The sequence below is a fragment of the Triticum urartu genome, chromosome 6A, assembly GCF_056163025.1.
Source record: "Triticum urartu cultivar PI428250 chromosome 6A, HENAU_Tu73, whole genome shotgun sequence".
Taxonomy (NCBI): domain Eukaryota; kingdom Viridiplantae; phylum Streptophyta; class Magnoliopsida; order Poales; family Poaceae; genus Triticum; species Triticum urartu.
The window spans coordinates 579,337,751-579,349,228 of record NC_141878.1 but is presented as its reverse complement, the minus strand read 5'-3'; the positions used below and the strand labels follow the sequence as shown (position 1 = coordinate 579,349,228).

The following is an 11,478-nucleotide window of genomic DNA, read 5'->3' as shown; positions in this document are numbered from 1 at the left end:
AAATGGTCGGAAAAAAAAGGAAACTGCCTGGTCGAAAAAAGGAAACGGTTGGGAAAAAGAAAACCGAGAAATTAAATAGAAAAAGGAATATAATAATATGCGCAGACTAATTAGTTACCGAAATAAAAGAAAATTGCCGAAAAAAGGAAACTGGAGGCGTGCGTAGCGAGCGCATCCAACGGCGATCACGTAGTTCGGATCTAATGCTAAAATCCTTGTGTAAGGAAGTTACAAATTCCCATTACTTTTTAATACTTGCGATGCATATCTACCACCAGATCTCTTCGGTCGTTGTGGTAGCAGCAAGCGGGCTTGAGCAGGTAGGCGTGCGTTTGAATCCCAGCTACCGCGAACGAACTTTTTTGATTTTTTTACCAATGCATTCGCAGCGCACCGCAATTGGCCGGCCCAGTCGGGCGCACCCTGTGCTATGGGGCATATGTATTTGCCGCAGAATGCGTCACATATGAGCTCCTGTGTGCAGAGCTGTTAAAAAAGGTACATCTCACGAACTTGCAGAGCACTCTCCAACCGAGCCGGTACCATGTCTAGTCATTCGTCCAAATAGCCAAACCAGTGTTTAAGCATTGTATTCCATAAACCAAATTGTCTTTTTTGCAGGGGACCAAATTATCTTCTTATAGTACTAGACTAGAAGCACATGGGTATCCGTTTCTATTTCTTCCCTTTCCAATATATATAATATTTCTGTAGAGGTACGTGTAAACATCACATAACTCACCTCATAACCTCGAATAATTCAATAAGCAAGTCCAAATTCATCATTCTTCATATGACTTATCACTGAACAACCTTGCTGTTACACCATTTATGATATCTGTTGCATTATTCAATTCAACATGACATCCCATCCTATCTAAATCAGGGTTCATTTGTTGATTGTCGTGGAGGCCAGTTTGTGCAGTATGTACACTTGCACCCCTCGGTAACACACTCGCCTTCTGTGCCGTACCCTATACGTTCGACGCATGCCTTATGACAAGTTTGCTTATCACATGGCTTTGGCGATGGCTGAATAATGTTTGACATACAGGAGATGGGATCAATGCCAATGCCCGCCGACGCCTCCATTATCACATCTACAAAATCCCAACATGAGGAAGAGACGATCACAACATGATCATTATTTATTGGGCGAGGTTTCCAAGAAACATATTACATGAATAAATGAGTACCTGATGATAGCACGAGGAAGGCGATGGGCAGGAGCAACATTTGGGTACACCTCATCTTAGCTAGTTGTTGAGTTGAAGGAAAGACTTGCTGATAGTTGCCTGATCTGTGAGCTCTGAAGGAGAACCAACATAATGGACAAGCCTTTTTATATTGGACTAGTTAAATGCCCGTGCGTTGCTACGGGCGATAGATGATTCAAATACAATGTCCATGTTACATAATTATTATGTTATAAGCAATGTCATGAGCAAACAGTGAATAATTATCTTATATATTAATTTTGTCGACCACCCAGTGATTGAAGCACAAACTTCACTTAACAAACGTATTATCGTATGACAATCAAGTTAAGCAATTTCTATGACCAATTATTGCACAATTATTTGAAATCGCAGTTGGTTCAGTTTCTCTCAGTAACACACAATACCAAGCTTTGTGTTAAACATGAATGACTCCCCATGACGGAGGTGACCTGCACAAAATAAACCTCTCATAATTAAAAATTTGGAAATATCTAGTTTAATTCAAAAATATATGTACACATAATTACTGAAAGTATAAGTGACAGATGTCTCACCTATGATGTAAGTACCTCCCTATAGACGATGTTCCTCGTGTAATTACCAACAGGACAGTTGGAGCTCTTGTTCTTGCGGTAATCTGAGCTATTCCTGCTGCTATCGTCTGAGATCTTTTTCTTATTGTTGGAGCTTTTGCTTTTGCTGTAATTTGAGCTATTCCTTCTACTATCGTCTGAGACATTTTTCTCATTGTCTGTAGCCGGGGCGGTAAGGATCTTGATGTTCTTTCTAGCAGTGGATCTAGATAGCGCGACATACAACTGCCCATGAGAGAACACTGGCTCGGGCAAGTATATACCCGCGTTCGGGATAGTCTGCCCCTGTGCCTTGTTGACCGTCATGGCAAAGCTGAGCCTAATAGGAAACTGCTTCCCCTTGAACTGGAAAGGGAACATCTCGTCATCACTGGGACAAAGGGGGATCCTTGGCAAGAAGATCCTCTTTCCAGCATGTTTCCCTAGCACAATTTCTGCATCGATGACATTCCTCTGGAATCCTCGAACCACCAGCCTCGTGCCATTGCAAAGTCCATTCGCGGGGTCAATATTTCTGAGCAATATAATAGGGCAGTTTATCTTGAGCTTCAACACATGTGGAGGCAACCCATTAGGGGTCAAAGTGTTAAGGAACTCAGATGGATAATAGTTATGAGGGTCATCGACTGCTGAATCAAAGCTATGATACACCATCTCATCTCCGTGGAATCGGTTGATCATCTTTATATTTATCCTATCCACACAATCATTTCGCGTCGATAAGATTGCTCTGGAGGTGATGTAGTTTGGATCAGACATATTAGCACCGAGACTAGGAAAAACATTATCTATCAGTGTATCAAGATCAGTGCCCTTCCCAGTACAGGGCACACATATCTCGTCCGGAAGGCGGACACAACCATCATTATTGGTCTCCTTGCCATCACCAATGCGCAACAAGTATTCAGCAAACCACGGGTCGCTATGTGCCCTCATATTGCGTACCAACTTTAGGTGGCGCATGCAATCCCAAAGGTAAGACCTACGCAGTGAAGAATCAATTATCTGAGCCCTTGACCCCTTACGGACAACAGGGAGGACTTGCCTGAAATCTCCACCGAATACAACTGTCTTTCCACCGAATGGTCGGTCTGGTCGGCTCATTATATCACGCATACTATTGTCTAGCGCCTCCACTGCCTGCCTCTTTGTCATCGAAGCCTCATCCCATATAATGAGGGAAGCTGACTGTAAGAGCTTGGCAGTTCCACTCTGTTTAGTGAAGCTACAAAACCCACCATCGTCAATGCTTAGCGGTATCTTGAACCGTGAATGAGCTGTTCTCCCTCCGGGCATTATGGTAGCTGCAACGCCGGACGTAGCTGTTGCTACTGCAATCTTTTTCTGTCCACGGACTTTTGCAAGAAGTGCCCTATATAGATAAGTCTTCCCGGTGCCTCCATGCCCATCCACAAAGAATATGCCACCCTCATCACTGTCAACAACATACATAATTTCATCGTAGGCTTTCCTCTGATCTGAATTAAGTGAGTCTGATAGATTTGTGTCCTCAACATTGAGCTCAATGGTGGATTCCTCGAAGATCTCCCTTGGCATGCCGGAAGCAGTGTCATATTCTTCATTGATACCAGGAAGAGGGAATGACTCTATGTCCTTTCCCATTGATTGTAGCATATTCCTGATATCTATCAGAACCATTTGCTCAACCGCAACTTTGGATGGATTGTTGCGGCGATAGTCTTCTGACATTGCCTCCAGGTGCTTCTCCCAGAGTCCACGCACATTACTTGGCTCACAGAATACCAATATTGTTGCAAAGAGCCTTCGTAGAGATGATGGCATCTCGTATAACGTAGATTCAGTAAGGGACTCATCAAGTGTGTTGTCTCCTTTGATCAATCCCCTTCTCTCTGCAGCTTCACGAAATGTTGGTAGGATCTCACCATTAACTGTCCTTAGGTCCTCATAGGATGTGGCGCCAGTGACATGGTTTAAGAGGACCCATAGGTAATAGCGTTCACCCTCCGCGGGATGAGCTGCCACAATTCTTCCAACTTGTCCACCTGTATCTCGTTCCCTTCTTCTCCAGTATTTATTTTTCTTACTTTTCTGCCAGGTATACCACTCAGGGAAGTCCCTATACAAGATAGACCGAGCCTCCTCATGTAACCTATTTGCCTCAAAGTACTCTGTAAGCATTGACTTCTCAGCACCTTCCTGGTTAACCACTCGTTCGATATCTTGGCCCTTTCTGAATGACACCATGTGCATGTTGGGCAGATGGAGTTGCAACTGCATCACAGGTGGTGAGTTCTTGCTCAATTCAAAGCCATATATCCTCCATAATGCTTCCGGAGGAGTCACCCACCTAGCGTCCCTATACTGTTTGATCTCATCTATACCTCCATTTTTGTTAGCCTTGTCAGACTCACTCAGAGAAATAGATGCTCGATCATGACCCTTGTATATGTACTTGAACAGGTATTTAACAGCCTTTATGCTTCCACATGCCTCAACATTGATGTGACAATTGAAGTAACGCAGGAGGTGCGGGTTGTATGGGACGACCCACCTATTATCCAGCCATTCCTTTCGGACCATTGCTTTAGAACCGTCATCACGTCGTCTGTATAACGGGTAGGAATCCTTGCCCTGCAACGTAGCCACATTGAAAGGTCGAGGATAGTGATTCTTGCAAGCAGGACAACCTTTTGTGCATGGGCAATGACGATTCAAAGCACCACAAGGTCCATGCATCATATGCTTCACGACCATCTTGTACAATTCTGGGTACTTCTTCTTGTTTGGGAGCTCGGCTGAGATAAGACGGTCATATTGCTCGGGGCATGTGAGCTTGTACCGCCCCTCCATGATGAGAAGGAAGTGTGCATGAGGCAGACCCCTCTTCTGGAATTCCACCACATAAACATAAGCCCTCACCTTGCCCAGGATGTCCTTCTGAAGCAACTTATTCTTGAGTTCCTCCAACTTTGCCCTAAAAACACGAACAACGAGATCGGGACGATCCTGAGGTGTCTGACCGGGGTAGAGTTCCTGCCTAATCTCATCCCAGTTTGGGTTGCATGTCATTGTGAGGAAGACGTCCGGCTTGCCATACTTTCGAACTAAGGCCATGGCATCCATGTAGCGACGCCTCTTGTCCCGTGGACCACCGATAAAAGATGTAGATAACACTTTTCCAATACCATCTGCCCTACCCTCACCAACATGTAAGCTGTCCACCAAGCCCTGGTATAGGTCCGCCCTTATCGTATCTTGATGGCCCCATATATAGTCCAACCGGGAGTTCTCTATCTTGATGTATGTGTCTACCGCAAACTGCTGGAAAAGACGCTTACCATAGAGGATTGGGTTGAATATCCCGGGACGCATTTGAAATTTGTAGCAGTAGTAGTCCCGCACAGACACACATAGTCTCCCTCTGGAACCTGCATAGAAAATTGAAAAAATATGGTGTTGTAAACTGGAGAGTATAGTGCGAACTATGAACTGCGCATGTAATAACTAAGCGCAACACTAACCTGCATTATCATCCTCGTCCTCATCATCTTTATCACCAGGATTAGAGGACTCATCACTATGACCACGAGCTAGACGGGCTGCACGAGCTGCCATCACAGTTTCATAGGACACACCTTCCTTCGGGATATCAGTATGCCACCCAAGTTCACCTCTAGGGAAGAATAGAGGGTACGACAACGCATCATAGCATCCATGATAGGACTTGATTCCATATATATCTCTATTCTTCCCATGCAGGATGACACTATTACCGAACTGTCTTCGACGTTCACTGCCCTCCACCCACACAGCTGCTACTTCTGAAGTGGTCGGCGCATTATATCTTCTCTGATCCATCCTTTGGTCAAGGTTAAGTGTTATGTGATAGTCATCCACATCATCAACATGCCCCATACTACGGAGGTGTTCAGAGTATGGGTTGCCACGAAGTATGTCGACCAGTTGTGTGATTACTTCTTTGTCTTTCTGGCACTGCTCTTTGCGACAACTGCGATACCTATGCTCTAAACTGGGATCATCATCATAGAAGTAGAGCTCCAGATGACTACGATCCAAACCATCTTGTTTGCCAAATGACCGTATGTTGTGGTACATTTGGCCATGGGCACGGAATGTGTAGATAGGATGCTTTAATGTGTTAGTGGTATCACTATCAAGGTGACAATATAGTGAGGTGAATGAGAAATGGCTATTGAAAAACCTGATGTTGTCACGAAAATGCCTAGCAGCAGGGTCGTCACTCGTCCATAGCTTCATGAGCTCAGGAGGCGTATCCAGGTTGGCTAGTTTGATCTTCCCCTTACGGCAGCAAAACCCCATGGTCTCACGCTCAAACTTCTTTGCATAGCAGTGCTTGCAGTCTTCCACTGGCTTCAGCTTGTGTGTGTCTGTTGGGATTTTGCTATACACCATGTCATAGGGATCTGGAATGCTTGCAACTGAGGCAGACTCGTTGTCAGACTCGTCCATTGCAACATCGTCATCGGTGTCATCCTCTGAAATGATAGTGAACCTATGAGTACTAAAATCATGCACATGATGTGCACGCTACAACGTGGAACATGTCTAAAGTACCAATCCCAGCGAACATGTAGCCTTCCTCGTCTTCTGAGTCTTCCTCCAAGATGACGCCCTCTTCACCACCTATTTGTATAGTTATATATGAGCCCCATGCCTCAAATAGGTTGTGCAATGTTTTTTGTTCTAAAATTCTAAAAAAACTTACCATAATCATTGCCTTGTGAGTGTGTTGGGTGTTTTTGGGCAGTCTCGCGCATTGGAGATGTGTTTTCTATTAATATACAACATAAAGTTATGGTCATTACAACTATCAATGAATTCCATTAGAGAATTATAATAACAAAGGAAGAACATTACCATTATTAACAATGATCAATTGGGTTTGGTGTTCTGAACCATTTACGCCTTCCAAATTCATCGACGAGGTTTCATCCATCGATGCAGTCTCATTCTTCTTAGTACTTTCATAGAATGCTTCGTTTCAACGACACATAAATGCGTGTCGTTCTCCATGTGTTATATGTTTTCTCCGTGATATTTCACTCACATCCATATCATGGGTCTCCCCATCTGACATCTGCTCCGAAGCAGACTGAATATAAACAGGGGTTCCGCTGACTTCAGGAATAGACCAATCACATGTGGGTATGGAGCCATCACGAACAATCTTAGGGATATACAATGGGTTCTCCATGGCTATGGAATCCTTGCTCAGAGTATTGCGCGCTGACGCACGCAATGCCATCTTTGTGTGCTTTTGATTGGGAGTCATATTGGCATAACGTGCCCTATCCTTCGCACGTATTGATTCAAGTTTCTCTAATGAAATCACATGACAACGCTAAAGTAAGAGTTATGGTTGACATGGAAATATGATGATCAATCTGTGTTAAATGATATTACTGACACATTCTCTAATGAAATCACATGATAACCTAAAGTAAGAGTTGTGGTTGACATGGAATTATGATGATTAATCTATGTTAAATGATATTACTGACATATTTGTCTAGTGTTAGGCAACCTTTACCTGACGATGATTTCCTTGCTTCACGCTGTCTTTTTAGAAGTTCACCTTTTTTCTTGCTATCCATCAATGCATATCGTTCCCTATCCCGTAGCCTCTTCCGCTCTTTGGAATCTATGGGTTGTGGTTGAATCATCGATGATGTGGGCCCATCATTACTGCAATTGTTGAGGGCAATAATATCTAGAAATGAAAAAAAGCACATATTTAGTACAATACAGAATGAATTATTAACAACGTTGCTTCCATTTTAACCACTAATTAGTGGCCTTCATACCAGTCATGAGGTTTTCTTGCCCCTGGGATGGCAAATCAATTGATGCTCTTTGGTATGTGTCATTTCTATTTAACCACTCACTATCTTCATTAGGCACCACATTTTCCTTGTTCAATGCAATGTCCCCTTGTTAAACAAATTATCAGATGTATTAGCTAAAGTAGAGAACCAACAAATGATATAACAGCGAATAATAAGCCGACACTCGATGGTGAAGCACACCTTGACCAATTGTCGTTATCTGCACTTGGGAGAGCACAGATGGACTTTGCCCCACTTTCGCCTCTTCAGAGCCAACTAATGGTCGAGCTCTTTTTTGTTGATAGGCTTCACGGCGCTTCCGTAGTAATTCATCTTTTTTCTGTTTATCCATTTGCGCATATCGCTCCCTAGCACGTTGCCTCTTGCGTTCTTTCATATCTGTAGGTTGCCCTCCATTACTAATGTCGACAACACCTAAAAAGCACACAATTTAGCTAGTTGATGTGCATCAGATGGTACATTTACACGTAATCCAATCAATATTACTTGCGTTGACGGAGTTGGACAGGTCTTTAAAGGGAGTGCGTTCACTGGAACGTTTAGGAGACTCCATCTGCAAAGAAAATAAATAAGGAAATTAATAAAATAGTTCTTGTACGTTTCAGAAAATTCATCACAATATCTTTGCACTAACAGCTATAATATAAACTGCTGTATGGACAAGGTGGATTATTCATAGGATTTTACGCTAACACTCTCTTGTGCAGCTGTGTTCTGCATAGTCCGAGATGCCCCTAACTGTTTAACTCATGTGCAAGTAAATCATCTATGCCGGACATAAAATGGTTCACTGCCTAATTTTGCATAGCCGGGCAAACACATAATTCTGAAGCACATTTTCTGGCAAAAAGAGCATGCAGGAAATTCTGTACATGCGAGAAAACAAACAAACAAATACTTCCAAAGGATGCTACTGTGAATTAGGAACATATAAGCATCTCTCAAGTCTCACCACAAATGGTAGATTTCAGCTCATAATCAAACTTCTGGCTCATGCAATAACAGTTCAAGCGTACAGAGATTTTTTTCAGTAACAAAACACAGGCGATGAGCTATGGTAAAACTTCAGTACACACAATATCTTCAGTATTAGCATGTGCAACAATATCTTCAGTATTAGCACAAAACTTATGGCCGTTTGAGGTTCTAGGCTTATATAGAACCAAAACACCAGCAACACTGCCTACAGAATCTACTATTAGGAGTTTGAACTGGCAGCTTTCATTGTACTACGTCCGCGCATCCATTCATACATTTAGCCAGCTTGTTAAATGGAACGGATAGAGTATATGGATCGTGAGACCAATAAGTCCAACAAGTGGTGCAGGTTTATCAATGAAATTGCAAGCCACTGCATTTGGCAAATTATTGTATCTTTTTTATTCACGTAGATCAGTAGTAAGTTGCACAGGTTCATGGATCCCTTAACCCAGGGGCACTATGCACTCAACATGAAAACACTTGTTGGTAGCAGATTACCAAAATTAACAAAAGGTTGATCGATGAATTTCTAAAGATTTATTCGTGATGCGAGATCCGAGAATATAAAACTGCAAGAAATAAGAATAACATGATGCAATTAGGCACACGTGATCTATGGAGATATACGTGGGCGTATGTGCTCAAGCCCAAGCACAGGTTGGACATGAGGAGCCGACGGCAGTGGGCAGCGCGTGCTAGATAGGGAGAGGCGGCTGGACGTGCTGGTCGGGGCGATGTACAAGCAGGGGAGGCGCGACTATGGAGAAGCTCGCCGACATGGCCGTGGGAGACAGTTGGGCGACACACATACCTGGTGCAGGCGGAGCTTATCCGTCGTGCCGTTCCCGCGGCAAGGTGTAGACCTGCCGGGCGTGGCGTTGTCGTAGTCAATGAGGCGAGGTGCAGCCGCCGGCGACGGACGGGAGGACGTGGCGATGCCGAGTGCCGCGTTGTTGTAGGCGAAGAGGCGCGATGCAGTCGCCCCCGGCGGACGGCAGGGCGTCGGTGAGGTGTTGTTGTAGGTGGGCAGTGCGGTGCGGTCGCAGACGACGGACGGTGAGACGAGGGCGAGCACGGGGCAGCATGCACGGAGGCGGCGGTTTGCTTGTACCAATCGTGGAAAGAACACATATTAAGGAGGGGATTAGGGAGGCAAGTTAATGTTAATAAAGGCTCTTTTAATTATGTGTACTAAGAAAAAAAACCTCGAGGGAGGGAGTCATTACGTGGGGAGGGGATGTGGAGGTTAGACGAAGGGAGCGAGCGAAATGGGAGCGTTGCTCGTTTTTTAAGTAGTAGAGATTTGCCGCATTAAAGTACTATTTATCAAATTAATGCCCTATATAGATAATCATGTAGCATGCAGATATACATTCTCATCAATGCACACAATTTATTGTTCACACTAGTAATTAATGTAGAGGTACGTCATGGACACCAAAAAAATACCATAAGAAACAGAAACGTTTGGCGTAAATTTCTGGAGATAGTGGTTGTGTTACTCTTTTTTATTAGAAGGATGCTTGTTTGATAGCTCTAATGTCCAGTGTCAGTTTCTATTTCTTTGCATATTTTTTTGTTTTATAAAAAAATCATACCAAATGAAGTCCAAAATGTGATAAAATTTATGGTGATATTTTTGAAAGATAAGAGACCAAAAGATCCACGCGAACGCCACAAGCTTGCATGGTGCACCCCAGGGTGTCAGGAGTGTTGTCTAAGCTTGTGGGGCCCTCGTAACTCCCCATGGCGTGATTCCAACGCTAAAAATTCTATAAATTGAGAAACCCCCGCAAGTTAATCTAGATGAGTTTTTATGCCGCCGCAAGCCTCTGTTCTGAAGCGATCTCATCCGAAGCCCTGTTCCGGCACCCTGACGAAGGGGAGAAGTCATCACCGGAGTCCATCTTCATCATCTCCGGTGCCTCCATGACGAGGAGGGAGTAGTTCACCCTCGGGGCCGAGGGTTGTTGGAAATATGCCCTAGAGGCAATAATAAAAGCATTATTATTATATTTCCTTGTTCATGATAATTGTCTTCATTCATGCTATAATTGTGTTATCCGGAAATCGTAATACATGTGTGAATAATAGACACCAACATGTCCCTAGTAAGCCTCTAGTTGACTAGCTCGTTGATCAACAGATAGTCATGGTTTCCTGACTATGGACATTGGATGTCATTGATAACGAGATCACATCATTAGGAGAATGATGTGATGGACAAGACCCAATCCTAAACATAGCATAAGATCGTATAGTTCGTTTGCTAGAGTTTTCCAATGTCAAGTATCTTTTCCTTAGACCATGAGATCGTGTAACTCCCGGATACCGTAGGAGTGCTTTGGGTGTGCCAAACGTCACAACGTAACAGGGTGACTATAAAGGTATACTACGTGTATCTCCGAAAGTGTCTGTTGGGTTGACACGGATCAAGACTGGGATTTGTCACTCCGTATGACGGAGAGGTACCATTGGGCCCACTCGATAATGCATCATCATAATGAGCTCAAAGTGACCAAGTGTCTGGTCACGGGATCATGCATTACGGTACGAGTAAAGTGACTTGCCGGTAACGAGATTGAACGATGTATTGGGATACCGACGATCGGATCTCGGGCAAGTAACATACCAATTGACGAAGGGAATTGTATGCGGGGTTGCTTGAATCCTCGACATCGTGGTTCATCCGATGAGATCATCGAGGAGCATGTGGGAGCCAACATGGGTATCCAGATCCCGCTGTTGGTTATTGGCCGGAGAGTCGTCTCGGTCATGTCTACATGTCTCCCGAACCCGTAGGGTCTACACACT

General features: G+C 43.9%; 1 protein-coding gene across 1 annotated transcript; it reads right to left on the bottom strand.

Annotated features, from left to right (window-relative positions):
- Nucleotides 1–1,774: 1,774 nt before the first annotated feature.
- Nucleotides 1,775–2,776, bottom strand: LOC147966596 (uncharacterized). Its single transcript, XM_087527312.1, has 2 exons — nt 1,945–2,776; nt 1,775–1,857 (listed from the first exon to the last, which is right to left on the bottom strand). The coding sequence occupies exons 1-2, from the start codon at nt 2,774–2,776 to the stop codon at nt 1,775–1,777; spliced, it is 915 nt and encodes a 304-aa protein (XP_087383438.1).
- Between the last annotated feature and the right edge of the window lie 8,702 nt (nt 2,777–11,478).